Source organism: Lolium rigidum, unplaced genomic scaffold, assembly GCF_022539505.1.
Source record: "Lolium rigidum isolate FL_2022 unplaced genomic scaffold, APGP_CSIRO_Lrig_0.1 contig_66933_1, whole genome shotgun sequence".
Classification (NCBI taxonomy): Eukaryota; Viridiplantae; Streptophyta; class Magnoliopsida; order Poales; family Poaceae; genus Lolium; species Lolium rigidum.
This window is the reverse complement of record NW_025901312.1, coordinates 1-15,293: the sequence shown is the minus strand read 5'-3', so window position 1 is coordinate 15,293 and position 15,293 is coordinate 1. Positions and strand designations below refer to the sequence as shown.

At 44.7% G+C, this 15,293-nt stretch overlaps 2 protein-coding genes across 4 annotated transcripts; both read right to left on the bottom strand.

The window, feature by feature from the left end:
• Positions 1–539: 539 nt before the first annotated feature.
• Positions 540–2,723, bottom strand: LOC124682061 (ferredoxin-3, chloroplastic-like). Its single transcript, XM_047216819.1, has 2 exons — positions 2,600–2,723; positions 540–1,187 (listed from the first exon to the last, which is right to left on the bottom strand). Exon 2 carries the CDS (start codon positions 1,177–1,179, stop codon positions 721–723), a length of 459 nt encoding a protein of 152 aa, XP_047072775.1. The 5' UTR covers positions 1,180–1,187; positions 2,600–2,723; the 3' UTR covers positions 540–720.
• Positions 2,724–4,751: 2,028 nt separating this feature from the next.
• On the bottom strand, positions 4,752–12,293 carry LOC124682060 (protein GLUTELIN PRECURSOR ACCUMULATION 3). 3 transcript variants are annotated; one of them, XM_047216818.1, is made up of 17 exons: positions 12,150–12,293; positions 11,969–12,066; positions 11,741–11,879; positions 11,636–11,664; positions 11,433–11,529; positions 11,290–11,345; positions 11,083–11,190; positions 10,460–10,516; positions 9,695–9,786; positions 8,865–8,949; positions 7,512–7,664; positions 6,508–6,602; positions 6,209–6,385; positions 6,031–6,134; positions 5,427–5,496; positions 5,217–5,308; positions 4,752–5,135 (listed from the first exon to the last, which is right to left on the bottom strand). In XM_047216818.1, the coding sequence occupies exons 1-16, from the start codon at positions 12,224–12,226 to the stop codon at positions 5,249–5,251; spliced, it is 1,497 nt and encodes a 498-aa protein (XP_047072774.1). In that variant the 5' UTR covers positions 12,227–12,293; the 3' UTR covers positions 4,752–5,135; positions 5,217–5,248. The 3 variants fall into 3 exon arrangements, with proteins under 3 accessions (XP_047072774.1, XP_047072772.1, XP_047072773.1); XM_047216816.1 differs by having other exon boundaries at positions 4,752–5,132; XM_047216817.1 differs by having other exon boundaries at positions 4,752–5,125.
• Positions 12,294–15,293: the final 3,000 nt, after the last annotated feature.

The following is a 15,293-nucleotide window of genomic DNA, read 5'->3' as shown; positions in this document are numbered from 1 at the left end:
CAGGGATCTTCACCAACCCCAACCATTTGACAGGGTCGAGATTCTTGGCATTAGGACACAATCATCCCATTTGCACCTCCTTGCCACTACAATAAATTGATAGTGAACATATATACATTCACAAAAGATGCATGAACCGCCTAGAGCATATGCAGCATCCACCTTAGCTAACTAGACGACATAAGCCTCATAAGCAAATCAGCTTGAAAAGGAAACACCCAAGGGACAGCAACGTTCAGGATCAACTAGGGAAAACTGCAGTGTAAGTGTGTAACTCGAAGAGGCATGCAAAACCAGGAAACTGCACTATAGTATATAACTTACGCATAAAATAAATGAATAATGAACATGTACATGCACACAAAATGCATGAGCCACTTCAAGGGCAGATGCGGCATCCAGCTATAGCAAACCAGACGACAGCAGCGTCATGAGCAAATCAGTTTTCAAAAGGAAGCAACCAAGAGGCATGCAGCAACATTGAAGATCAAGTAGTGAAAATGGCAGTATTCCGAAGACATCAAGAACAAAGAAACTTGCATAATGCCATGGCGGCTGTTCCTCTTATTCCCCTTGCTGGTATTTCCATGGGTTCCCCAACAATCTCAATGCACCAACAAACCTTAATGAACTAACAACCAAACACAACCATCAAAGTTTACAAGCTAGTAGTAGACATAGCGGGCAAAAGACCGATCCTGACATGTACGCACAAGCCCCCTAATACAGGTCGCCTTCCTTGTGGGTTTGGATGACACAGTCAGACTTGGGGTACGAAACGCAGGTCAGCACGTAGCCTTCCTCCTGCTGGTTGTCGTCAAGGAACGACCCATCTGACTGGTCGACCTCGCCGGTCTCGATCTTGCCAGCACAGGTGGAGCACGCTCCCGCGCGGCACGAGTAGGGCAGCTCCACCCCCGCCGTTTCCGCAGCATCCAGGATGTAGGTGTCGTCGGGCGCCTCAAACTCATACTCCTGCCCTTCCGGGGTCACCAGCTTCACCTTGTAGACGGCCATGGCAGAGACATCAAGCTTCCTGGAGGACTTGAGGCCCGGAACCTGCAGCATGCTTCGGCCAAAGAAGCCTACAGACGAAGGGCTCTTGGCCACCCTCTGTGAGGCATCAGTTCTGCCATTGCTCAAGAGTAAGCAGGAAGTTGCAAGTGTGCCGGTCGACATCTTGAAAACTGCAATTATAAAATCCAAAGGAGGAGCAAGTCAGTGATCTCAACCATCATGAACTGACTTAAGCAAGGTAAAACAAAAATATGCAACAAAAGATATGCACTGGGCCTGACAATATATCCTACATTAACACTAGAGAAGTCATACATTGTTTTCAGCTTAAGGTCAACCAAAATGAGCTGGTGATATATGCCAATGGTATCTTTACCAAGGAAGAATAATAGGGACAAGCCACCATTCCCTCCATGAGAAGGCCATATTCACTTTTGGAGCATTATGAGAAAGGCAGGCATTGCATCCCTGCCCTTCACTCGAAGCTCCAGGACACAGTACACAAAATCAGCCCCATTATAGATGATGCATGTAATATACAATCAGAACTGGGGCACAGGAAACAAAGAACTCTATTCTTAAGATGCATGCCTAAACCTAAATCTGATTCTCTTTTTTTAACGAAAATGGGCTGCTGATATATGCCAACGGTATCTTTACCAAGAAAGAAAAATGGGGACAAGCCATCCACTCTCTTCACGAAAAGGCCATACTTACTTTTGGAGCAATATGAGAAAGGCAGACATTGCGTCCCTGCTCTTCACTCGAAGCTCCAGGACACAACAGTACATAACATAAGCATCCATTTCTTTGCTTAATAGAGCAACCAATTTCATGTTCTAGTACGAAACAGCTAAACCTTAATTATGCATATAATTGAAAGAACATCACCAAAGCTCGTGCTTGTTGCGCACCTATGACATGCTTATACAACACTAGCAACCGATTCTGAATTTCTGATGTATGGCAATGGTATCTTAACCAAGGAAGAAAAAACCGAGGACAAGCCTCCGATTCCCTCCATTGCAAGGCCACAGTTAACTCTCGGAGCAGTATGAGAAAGGCGGGCATCGCGTCCCCGCCCTTCACTCGAAGCTCCGGTACTGAACCCAAAATCGAATACGGTGCTGGAATCGCTGTCGAATCGGGAAAGCCAGCAGAGAAAGATGTACACCTAAACCCAGAAGTGGTAAACCTGCATCGCCACGGTTACAACTTACAAGGGGTGGGCTAGTAGTAGTGCTGTTATTCCTACAGTAACAGGTGTGGTACAAGGGAGGCCTAGTGGCGTGGTAAAAGCTTCCCGGCAGACCAGCCGCTGATCCGACAAGGAAATAGCGAGATCCCCGTCCGGCAGTACCAGGGGCGGACCTACCGAGGCGCCGGGGCGGTTCGAAATTTTCCGGCGGCTCGCCGGTCGGAGATTCCGGCGCCCCTTCCCATCCCGGAACTAGACCTCTCGCCGCATACAAATCACGAGAGGCGGACTAATCCAGACCACGGTAGGGTTCGTCGCCAGCAAAACAAACCCGAACACGAGCGAGGAAAAGAAAAAACAGATCGAGGATGCCGGCGAAGCTACCTGCCACGGCCGAGGACGAAGACGGCGGATTCCCTTGCCGGCGGCCTCCACCACGCTTCCCTTCCCTTCGCCTCTGCGTTCTGGTGGGAGTGGGCGGCGGCGGCGGCCACCTTTTAATAGGCGGGCGGAGCGGAGAGAGTGCCTGCCTTTTGCCCTTTGCCCTTTGCCCTTTGCCCTGCCGCCCGTCGTTTTCCTCTACGCGGAAAAATTAATTCTCACGAAAAAGTCCGGGCGTGAAATGACGAGTCTGCCCCTGCGTGCGACGCTACGCTTCGCCAGCCGGCCGCCTTGCGTGACCAACCCGGGTGCTCTCGACTCGACTGGGTGGTTTCCAGTTTTGGCCCAGGAAGGTTCTAGAACTGGTTGGATCACCTCTTTTCTTTTCTACTAGACTAGATGGATCGTCCGGCCGGCGGTACATTTTTCTTTCAGGGAATGTCATTCGGCTAAGAGCAACCCAATAGAAAATGCAGAATAGTTTTGGTGCACTGCTTTTCAAAAAAAAAAGTTCAATCTATTGTTATCTCGTGTTGCAGCAAATTTTTTGGCAGCCCCAAATTCTGCCCCGTCGTGTCGCATACTAGGGCATGGCGCGGCTGCCGCAAAGTAAAAAATGCCGTGCCATCTCGGTCATTGCCGCCGCGTTGAGCGCGGGATGGTGTCGTGTCAAGGCTGCACCGGATTCTGCGGCGTCCTTTGCTTACGGAAGTCTGGCCGCTACACCGTGAAAGTCTCGTTCGAAGCGGGTGTGGATCGGCACCTTCGACTCATTGGAGCTAGCCGCGAGTGCCATTAGGAGGTGAAGTTCCTTCCTCCCGAAGTGTGGGTGGTGTCCCGCCAAGACGAGAAGGAACAACGACACGTCATGCAGCAACTCCACGCCCATGAGTCCGATGGTGCGGCAGTGCCTAGGTTCGCCCAAGCGCATCTAGAGCTCGTGCATGGGGAGTATGAGTTCTACGATGCAATGGACGAACATGTGAAGAAGACATCGGAGGCTGCCCCCCCCCCCCCTCCACGATGATCAAAGTGGAGTCAGAGGACTCCGACAGTGTGAACTGGTGATGAGTAGTATGTGTGTGAACTATGTAGTAGTGTGTCGGAGACTCGGAGTCGAGTTTAGGGTTTCGAACTATGTAGTAACGTGTGTCCTAGGCTCGTAGCCGAGTTCTATATGTATTGATCTATGTACTAGAGTGTGTCGAAATCGAAGTTCGAATGTGCCGTGCCTTGTTTTACATCATTTGATATCTTTTCAATGCCATTTATTCATAATCTGGTAAAATAGAAAGCTTTCTGGTGCCCCAAAGTTCAAAAATGTGTGTCATGCATCGAAAAGATATCAACAGATAAACCTTTTAATGATTAAGATTTAAGATGGAGGAGGTTACGGTGGAAATGAAAATACTTTTGTAATTACATGTATGGGTGTGATGTTTCCATCACCGTCCATTATGATTTGAGATTCGGATTAACAAGAGAGAGAGAGAGAGAGAGAGAGAGAGAGAGAGAGAGAGAGAGAGAGAGAGAGATTCCTATCTACCGTGGTGAGTACGAATCTCAAGAAATAAATGAACGGTGGCGAAAACACCTACACCCATACATGTGTACAAAATCCACTCTCGCGATGGAAAACGTGTTTATTACCATAGAGTGCAGAATAAAGTGGAGCAGATTTCGGGCGTAAGATAACAAAAAGAACAGAGGAAGCAATACCCAAGTTCTTCGTTAAAAAAATCCCTCGCAGAAAAGAAACAAAAGAAAGGGTAGGTAGGTTTCCTGTCCCCCCTTTACACTTAATCTCTTTCGTGTAAACATATTTTATAAGTATGATGATGAATTAGGGACGACTTTGAGGGTTTTCAATTTGACGTTTATTTTAATCATTTTTGGTGTGTTTGCCTATGGTTCATCTTATATTGAATTTATTTCAGTTTACCAACAAAAGCAAATCCTTTATAGAATGCATTCCTAAGCAAATGGTAGATTTTTGCACTTGTGCATCTCAACTCTAAAGCCAGCCGGTCAAAACTGACCAATTTAGTTTGAGACATTTCAAGTTGGTCACGCTAACATGTGGAAATACTTGAGAATTGTATCTTTCTTCACACTATGTTGGACTTGACCTCAAAGTTTGGTCAAGGCATATGGAGGAAATTAGAAAGCACGTGCCATGAAAAATGGAACTGCACACGAATTTAGCAAACAAACGTTGGACCACTTGTCAATTAATCATGGACCAAAAGAGCAAAAGGAAACTGTTTTCCTATCAACACCTCCCACAGACCCGGGAGCCGTCAGCTCCAGTTACAATTAGAGGTTACATTTACAGTCTGCTATCCACAATAATTTTGTGCAACTTTCTTTTGACTCTCTAAGGAGAGAGATGTAAGTCCTCAAAGCATGGTGACGACACATTCATCCTCGGGGAAGTGTCGCGCACAATGCTCTGGTTAGCAACTCGTTCATCATCAATTAACTTGACATGTATGCAGGTGCGGTGCGCTTGACTTTTTGATATGTTACCTGCACGCTGCTGACACAAGGGTCAGCGTCATCAGAAACCACACAAGCAGAAATAATTATGTCCTAGCACAATGAATTAGCCCACAAGCACCTGCCAGTAAAAGAGCTGCAAGTGGAGCCCCCTCAGGTGGAAAGCAGAGTTCTGTATTCGCTCAGCAGGACAGGGATGTCATCCATGCGCAACTGAAGTGTAGCAGAAATATAAAGCACTGGTAAGTAGGAGAAACAGTAGGAGAAACTGATACGAGCACATGCATCAGATGGCAATAATAAGGCGCCCATGGCATGGGAGTTCACATACCTGCGAAGCATTTTTCAAATGGAAAAGGCGGTGATCTTCCCTTTCGAGGAACCTTGGGGATGGGTTTTCCCTGCATCCATTTAATTGGCGGAAATGAAAATATAGTCCATGCGAAAGACTGGCAGAAAATATCGTTTACTTCAAATGCAGGACTTCAAAAAGAGTTACTGAGTAGTTAGATAAGCACCAGTCTTTCTTCAGACCTAATTTCTTCAGTCTCAATTTTTAGCTAAACAAGTCTCTGACAGAAAAAAAAAAAGCAGGTTGTACTCCTGATTGGTTTGCATTTCTCCTTTCGAATCAAGTAAGTGTCATCAAAACATGCCATAAGTTACATGATAAAACACATAATTTATGAGATTAACTGGCAATATTCCGTTAGTTATTATTCCAGGTTATTGTTTGTGCAAAAGACAACAGAACGGATTAAAATCTAACCGTTAAAATGATTATCATGACAAGAAGAGAATACAAATAGACAAGACAAAGAAGTATCCGCAAAGTCATGTCATTATTCTAGCACACTGTTCTTGATTTTATGGAAAAGTGAATGGTTCAAATGTGTGTAAAACAGATGCAGAGGGGAAATGGAGTGAAACCATACACGTAACGGCGGATAATGAGACGTTGATAGTCCCTCAGCAGAGGGCCAAGCTCCTGGAGCTGTATGGAGCTTGATGGGGAACTTCTCCAATGATCACGAAGTGCCTGTAAATAATGTCCCGTTTCCTCAGAAGCCATCACAAGTGCAAAGGGTTGCAGAAAGGGAAAGATATCAGCACCTGAATACATGCAAGCTGGTCAGTAGTAGGAAGTGATTCGCCAATAAGCCTAGTTGATAATTCCATTAGCTCTTTATCATTGATTTCATCAACAAAGCTTGCTGGAGGTTCCATAGAAAGTGGAATCCCCAATCTTTTTGCCAAGTCCACCATTGGAGATTCCCCAGATTGTGATTCCTGCAGCAGTTCTATCCTTTAGTAATTGCAAGGTTCTAACATCACCAAAAAAATCGACATTAGTTCGCATTTTACACTCTCCACAAAGATCTTCTGAACTTCAGGTATACGCATAAACATACCTTCACTGCATACTGTTGGGCATCACTAGTCACAGTGCTTAGGTTGCTGTCTGATTCAACATTAGGAACCAAATCTCGCTTGGCAATAGGATCATCTGAACATTTAAACAGGTAGAGTTAGAGAAGCAGAAATAATCTTTCTCCATCAACAGTATTCATAGAATTTAGTCCTGACAAATGCAAGTACAGTACTTAGTATTTAAGCATGATTACTGGGACACAACAATTTTCCCTCAGCAACCTGCAAACATCTTAATCCAAGTAGATTTCATGTTCAAACATATCATTTCTTGTGTGGTTCATCTATGTGCATCTTTGGATGCAGATGCCAGGGGAGAAATCTTTTCCATCATCTCAGAAAATACGGTTTGTCTGTGTGCAGTGTGCACATTAGCTGGATGCAGTAAAGGGTTTGGTACAATTCATTGGTCCTGTAGATTTAACTTATTGTGCCATAGCCAGCTGATGTATTGTGGAAGTCAGGTTTGAACCTGGTAAGAGGTCCAATTTCTTAAAACATATTACTGTCTTCCTTGGTGACTAGTACACATAGTCAAGATATTGTTTTAGCAAGTATAAGTGTTTTAATTTTTTGTAGGCAACAGAATTCACCAAATGCCCCCATTTGTTACTTACATGTAGTGATGCTACAGAGATGGATATGTATGCCATTAGTAGGGGCAACATATGTGACTTCTTGAAGTACTCTACTATACACTAGTAATTGATAAATGTTTGCAGTTCTGCTTAAGAAAATATCTGGTTCTATGTGCATACAGCTTAAACAGTTGCATGTATGATAATGGATGGAGTGAAAAATATGGATCTGTCAAGTGCAGTCACTTCAGTTATTACTAGATTCAAGGCCAAACTACGGGCCCAGCATATGATAACACATACTCCTATTGTTTCTAAAGCTTTGACAGTTTGTTGTATGCGATAAAAATTAAAGCTGCAAGATGCCGATACGAGATTCTTCTTTTTCAGATGTGTTACTACTATACCTTCAGGAACAAGCCACCACAAATCGCCAAAGGTATTCTTTCCATCAAAGCCACCAAATAAAAGAAACCGGGATCCTATGCAAGTCATAGAATGATATGCCCGAGGAGGAGGTGGCTCGTTACTTGTTGGTAAGCGCTTCCATTGAACAGAGACTGGGATACCAAAGTATTAATCAGCAAAAAAACATATACAATGCCAAATATTTATAGGTAATGCTGGACTGCTGGTTGCTACAACAGAAGAAAGGAGTCAAATTTAGACAAATCAAAATGAGAACAGTAAAAAAATGGCCAAGATGTGTGTTCACACATAAGATGATAAGAAACAGGTCGGTCAGTCTAAGACGGCATTTTGGATGTTATAGATTTTGTATACCCCTCCTAAATATAAGGCCTCAACGATTATTTAGCCAACTTTGACCACGAATTTGATAAATAAAATATGAATTTCAGGGGTGTTATATACCTGGAAGGAGGGAGTCTCATTACCTACATCTCTACAATACTCTACAATTGTCTGCGGGACGCATGCAGATGAGGGAAGTGGATAGACATACATATGATGCGCATGTGCAGAATGAGTGAATGCATGGCATGTAAGGTGGTTAGTAGTCAGCACCACAGTGCACATGCATACAAATGAAATGAATTAAGGAGACAATCTCAGCTGTCTCTAGTGTGTTATTAAATTCATACTAACTAAGTTAGCTAATTTTGGTGATACTAGTGGTGAGCCATCTGGGTTACAGCAACCATAGGAAAGGGTGTTTATTGTTTAGTAGCCACACTGACTGTGGACTATGTGGTTGAGTATCTATGTACCATATCTACGTCAATGAGGATAATGCAAGCACAGACATATCAAGCATGCACTCGATATATCAATCAGGAGATTCAATAGTCAATCCCTGTCGACTAGCGTAGCACTAATAATTTTCTCTACAAATAGTGGGATGTGATTCTAAACCTGCTTGTGGGCAGCCCATGCCAATATTTCAGGGAAATATTTCAGCCTGACCCTTAGCTCAACTTGGCAATTAATGAAATTAATATTTCATTCAAACAATGATAAAAACTTCAGAAAATAAATAATATTTGGGGCTTTTCAGGTATAACTAGTACCAGATCGCTTTCTCAAGGTTAGGCTCAAAGTTCCAGTTATGAAATCACACTCTTATTTAATTACCAGAACAGTCTCTTTTTTTTCATAAAGCCATCTATGTTAAGAAACTAACAACAAGATTTGGTGTGTTCAGCAGATAACGAGATGCAAACTCATGTTCAATGATCCCAAAGAGGCAATGCAGATTTTTTTTACAATCAAACCAGGAATTCATGGGAGCTTCAGCTTACCCCTGTCTAAAATAACACATTCGTTGTAGTACACATCATATCTACTTAGCCAACCACCAGTTCCGTGTCCTCCAAATAGCAGGAGCTGACAACAAAGTCCAAGATCTATATGTTATTGCACAAACGAAAATAGACAACAAAAATGTAAGACAATTCACGGACAAAAAAATCTTTTATGCTACATAAATTCTGGTAGACTTGATGACCAGCTTGTGGGGTACAGGATCCCAGTAAATAACAGAATTTTTGTTTCAAAGGTTCAGGAAAGAGCGAACATGATTATGTTTTTGGATCATTAAGTACCAACTTCTTATCATGCAATTAAAAATAAGGGAGGGAGGTTTTGGTAGCTAAGCCTTGTTTCACCAGACAAGAAGATAGCTTGAATCAAAGCTAATGTATTCCACACAAAAAAAATACGCTACTCCCTCCAGTTCGAAATAATTGCCAAAAAATAGATGTACCTACACACTAAAACATGTCTAGATACATTCATTTTTAGGGAATTATTATGAACCGGAAGGAATATGTAAGATACAGATTTTAGCAAATGATTTTTCCCAGAAGATAAAACATGTTAGAAAAATGTATATCTGACAAAAGCAACCCTGAAAGTCATTATATTCATATTTACAGGATACTAAGCTTCACTGACTTGGCATGATAGCAAACAACATGCAGATTAATGGGCACTCATGATTGATATCCAATCTAACAGCAAGATCAAGTGAAGTCAACATTCCAAATATGTGATGCACACATCAGATATATCAGCCGTTAAATACTAATGCATTTAGAAAGAAGAAACATCAAGGTTTTAAATTGCATACATAAGGTCCACCTGAAGTCACTGAATGACCACATCGTGCAGAGGGGGATTGACCTGGCAGCTTTAACTGTGTCCAACCTGGCGCCTCATTATCTCCGCAAAAGAAACAATATCAGGTTCAGTAATAGCAAATTAACAAACATTGCAGTTATTGTCTAACAAAAAAATCCAGTGAACCATTACTTAAATCAGAAGCACAATTTCATACAAACAAATGTGAGGTGGCCATTGCAAAAGGACAAAAGCAGAAACAGCCTAGTTGTAAAGAAGCATGTGAAATATATCAACTAAAAAGGTGATCTCCCACGTCCCTCAATGGAACATGATATAGCTAAATAAAACCAATGGGCCATCTCAAATTCCATTTCCTACGATGAAGCAGGCATGGACATTAAAAGGCAAAGAAGATGTGAGTATGATACTCTGGCTTGTGTCGTTAAGTATGTAAACATAATAAACACAGGTATGTAACCTCCACTGATAATGACCCACATTCGCATAAACTTTCTAAGCAAATAGTTCCAATTGCACTACGAATTCTGCTAGTGTACTAATCAATTAAGAAAGCATATATTGACACTAATAAGTAACCTCCTCTGATCATGACCCACATTCGCAATAAACTGTCTAAGCAAATACTTATAATTGCACTATGAGTTCTGCTAGTGTACTAATCAATTAAGCAAACATATATTGTGCATAGCTGTTAACATGACATATTTTTCTCAAATGCAAATACACACATAAGCAAAATAGGAAGAGATACCTTCTTCAGTAACACCCTTCAAAGCCCATAGATCGCCCATTATCGGTCCAGTTCCACCTGTTGGAAGGAAGATATAAAGTATATATGAATGATAGAATGTTTGAGACCAAACAAAACTATGAAACTCATTAATCATTGAACTCAGCAGCGCACTAGAAATCTACTCAGGAATAGAATCTGATACCCAGCAGGAAGCCTACAAGCAAAGTGTGGAGATCAAGGAATAGAATGTGCTGGCTCACTTAGGTGGGAGAGAACATGTACAGTCTCACAACATGCGTTCAAGTACCCATGGACTCGAATTTGGATTCATACTTATCATGTTGTCAGGGCGTCCCTTATAGTTTTCCTTCAAAAAAGGGGGATAATACTAGCAATGCTCTTACAATTTACAAACTAAAGTTATTCAAGTTTCACTCATCTTTATGTTTGGTAGCTATTTACAAAACAAACATAATTGTACTTTGTAGTGTTGGACAGCTTTACAAGGTTGGGTCAGGAAGCCATGAGAAGCATTACTGGCTTCGAGCAACATATCAAATGGAAACTAGCTAGCTAATCATCTTAGAAAACACAACTTTGACAGACCCAAAAAAAGCCCCAACTCAAGGTGTGGTATTTACCTCTGCCTCCAAATACAAGCAGCCTCTTCTCAATCATAGTGGCAGAATGTCCGCATCTTGGAGGCGGCGCTGATCCAGCAACTGCTAGTTCCGTCCATTCAAGTGACACTGTCCAACAGAAAATGCAAGTAAAATGAAGGATCAACTTTATGAACAAAATACATTCGGTGCTCGGTACAGCTTGAATAAAGGGAGCAGTTGGCTCACTTGTGTCCATGACATATACATCAGACAGCCACTTTTTGCCATCCCAGCCACCATACCTGAACAAAGATGAACATCATCTTCTTCACAGGTAATAATGAGACCCATTAATGACAGGGGAAACTTTTACGGAATAAAATGCTTACATGACAATCTTCCTGTTTCCTATGGCTGATGCGGCCGCAAACTCCCGCGGAGACGGCAAATCACCAAAGCCGGTCATCTCGGACCACTGCCAAATGTCTGAAAACGAAAGAAGCACCAGGACAGGCTGACAGTGCTTAGGTGACAATTTTGAGACAGAACAAGTAACATGGGATTCTATAAATATAGGAACGGAGGGCCTTACCAGTGTCGAGCATCCAGAAATCGCCTAACCTGCGAGGCAAACACCGGACCGTAAGCAACAGAGAGACAATGGCAGAACTCTAAATAGAGGGAGAGCTGCGCGGACCTCTTGCCCCCAGAGCGGCCGCCGAAGACGAACATGTTGCAGTCGATGACGACGGCGACGTGGAAGGCCCTCGGGCTGGGGCCCGGCTGCCCGTCCGGGCCGCTGCCGGTGCACTCCGGCGTGTACCACAGCCTGTTCTCTGCAACGCGGGTTCGGTTTAGAGAAATCGTATGGAGAGCAGGAAAGGGGGCGGTTGGAGCCGGATGTGCGCGGGGGGGCGGGATTTACCGACGTCGTAGACGGCGATGTCGCCGAGGAAGCGCTTGTCGGCGAACCCGCCGAAGACGACCACCTTCGAGTTGCCGATCCCGACCGCCGTGTGCCCGCTGCGGGGAGACGCGTCAGTTTTCAGGCGGGGTTCAGGGGGGCGGCAGCGAGGCGGATCGGCCGGGTTGGGGGAGGGGATTACCTGCGAGGGACGGGGGGTTGGCCTCCGAAGTCGGAGGCGTCGGCCCTCGCCCAGTGCATCCGCGTCGGCTGCATCATCTCCCTCCTCCTCCCGGCGATGTGATCGGCGGCCGTCGCCGGAGCGGAGGGCTGCGGCGGCGGCGGCGACGGCAGTAGACCGCTAGACCCCTTCTCTGACAGTGGGTCCAGGCAATGTCACCTGACTTCTGATCCCCGCCACCTAGTCAGACTGACTCGTGGGGTCATAACGGCCAACGTTTTTTTCTCTACCACAAAGCGTGGTCAACATTGTACCGCCACACTCACAGAAACTATTGTGAAGATTGTCCTTTGGAACCAAAAAAAAGTTCCAAGAGTTGGCAAAAAAACATTACGCAGAAAACGGAACACCGTCGTGTGTATTATTTATTTCTTTTTGCAAGAACGACATAAATTGTCGTGGAATACATAGTGGTAGTAGACATCCTTATTCAATCTATATATACACGTAATTTTACTGGTTGAAGCAAATCGTGCATTCACAGTCGCGGCCATGGCACCGAGCTTCTTTCTGATGGCCACCCTGTCCTCGCGCTATATCGGCACAAGTCAACTTGCAGAACAGTTTGGTGCAGAAGATCAAACCTTTGTACCCGTCTGTGCGGCAGTTATCTGTATGAACGCAGCAAATTTATCAAGGTTACGTGCATGTGATCCGTAAAAAAAACCGTGAAATCATAGTGCGTAGAACTGAAATGTGTAGACGATACAATCTTCCCCAAATCTTACGGCATATACACGGTACCTGAGAGAACAAAAAGGAAAGAAAAAACACACCTGCTGAAGTTGGGCTTCCTAGGAACAGAAGCACCAGGACGAAAACACCTACAACCCGTGTATCCATTACACTGTTACAGAAATACCGTGTATATCTTGGTGTAATAGTATTTCCTTACCGTCGCTAGAACAACTAGAACAATGGTGTGTGGTGTGAAGAATGGTACGTGCTGCCGTCTTATATAGACTTCTTGAGAGAGGTAGAAACGGAAGGATGTAATGCTCTTTATGGGAATAGTAAGAGAAACGTTTAAATCCATTTGCCGTTTCGTACATAATTGCTGGATTGTTGAACACATATATGCTTTGTATCTGTCAACTTTATAACCATTGTTTCAGTAAAAAATAAAGAGACATGAAATACATCTCAATTCAGCTCGTAGAAAAATGCAATGCATATTTTTTCCACTAAAATTTGGGGAGACATGAGGTTCTTCCTTCTCTGCTTACAAATTAGAATCCAGCTCACCATGGCAATATAAAGCAATTAGCTTCGAAGCGATTAAAGATTTCCAAACAAATGTGTAAATATATGATTTTCTGCATTCTTACATAGTGCTAATTTTATATGACCAACCTATTGAATATTTTTTTGGCACACGCTGGTTTTCGTGGACTGGGGTGTTTCAGTCTTGCCTTAAAATACCATGATTTTTAAATAAAATAATTTCTCTGGATCTAAATACTTACCGCAGGTCAATGAATTTAGACATATTTTAGCCTACACTTAAATTAGATTTGTGATGAATATTTTAGATCGGAGGAAATAGTTTATATATAATTTGCCAGTGCATGTTATAAAATAGTCGTTTGGAGTAGCACTTTTTTTTCTCCCACGTTTATCCATTTAACCCCACCCCCCACCCCCCCGCTCCGGAGAAATGCTCGCTCCCATCCTTCGGGTCGAGCGTCGTTGGATGCATTACATTGTACCCCTCCCAAAGTTCCACGCCACGCGTGACCCCTCATATATTATCCCCTTTCGCGTTCTCTTCGTGTCTCGCGTCCTTCTCCCCACCTACACCGCGGCCAAATCCCGCCACTACTAGAAAAAAGGCTATAGATGGACACCTTAGCCGTGGCGCATCGAAAATTTGGTACGCCGTTGGTAGTACCTGTGGCACACCTCAAAAAAGGGTGGTCCGCTAGTATGCCCATACAGGTGGAGCAACCCCATAATTTGGTGCACCACGGCTAAGTGCGGCCACATTGGACCGAGTCGCACCACCAAACTCTGGTCCGCCATGGGCGATTAACATACACATAGGGCACCAAAATGTGGTGCGCCATGGGCAAGCACGTGCACGCGGGCGCGAGACGCCCAAATAAGTTTGTATCCCGAGCGCGTGTGGAACCATCAATGCCTTTCTTCTCGCACTGGCAGAAGGTTGGCCGACGACGCCAGAGTCATTAGTGTCGATGTTGGACGCCTGGCCTTATGTGCAGGCACTGGCCGGCTAGCAGCACGCGTGGACCGATGCGCTTTTGAGTGCAGGTGGCAGAAGGATGACCAACGGTGTGCACACCAGCCTCCATCAATGCCCTCGCCACTTAGGCTTCTTAGCACGCCATTGATGCAAAAGGCGCCGGAACCACCGGGGCATTGATGGTGCGTCCATATATGCCAACCCTTTGCGGTGGCCTCTCGCGCACAGTCCATCGTCCCTGCGCCAACGTTGACAAGCCAAACTACCATCGCCTCCTACTCTGATGCACCGCCTCACACTTCGAAATGCCGAAGATTTCGGGGTAGTTTAAAAAGGTGCTCAACGACCATCAGGCCAACCCGTCCTCAAGTTGCCACCGTCGCCACCACTCACCTCCGCCTCGCCCGCAATATGCCGCCGCCTTTGCGGGCAGGGGATTTCGTGTAGGATAACGTTGCATAGAAAACAAAAATTTTCCTACCGCGAACACGCAATCCAAGCCAAGATGCAATCTAGAAGACGGTAGCAACGAGGGGGTATCGAGTCTCACCCTTGAAGAGATTCCAAAGCCTACAAGATGAGGCTCTTGTTGCTGCGGTAGACGTTCACTTGCCGCTTGCAAAAGCGCGTAGAAGATCTTGATCACGATCGGTTCCGGCGCCACGAACGGGCAGCACCTCCGTGCTCGGTCACACGTTCGGTTGTTGATGAAGACGACGTCCACCTCCCGTTCCAGCGGGCAGCGGAAGTAGTAGCTCCTCTTGAATCCGACAGACACGACGGCGTGGTGTCGGTGGCGGTGGAGAACTCCGGCGGAGCTTCGCTAAAGCACGCGGGAGCTATGGAGGAGAGGGGGCGGCTAGGGTTTGGGAGGGGGTGGCCGGCCACTCAAGGGGCGGCCG

Coding starts and splice junctions, on each gene's coding strand:
- LOC124682061 (XM_047216819.1), bottom strand. CDS start 1,179: ATGTCGACCGGCACACTTGCAACTTCCTGCTTACTCTTGAGCAATGGC.
- LOC124682060 (XM_047216818.1), bottom strand. CDS start 12,226: ATGATGCAGCCGACGCGGATGCACTGGGCGAGGGCCGACGCCTCCGAC. Junction 11,665..11,740: donor GGCCGCTCTGGGGGCAAGAG/GTCCGCGCAGCT, acceptor TTTGCCTCGCAG/GTTAGGCGATTTCTGGATGC. Junction 5,309..5,426: donor ATTTGAAAAATGCTTCGCAG/GTATGTGAACTC, acceptor GCTACACTTCAG/TTGCGCATGGATGACATCCC.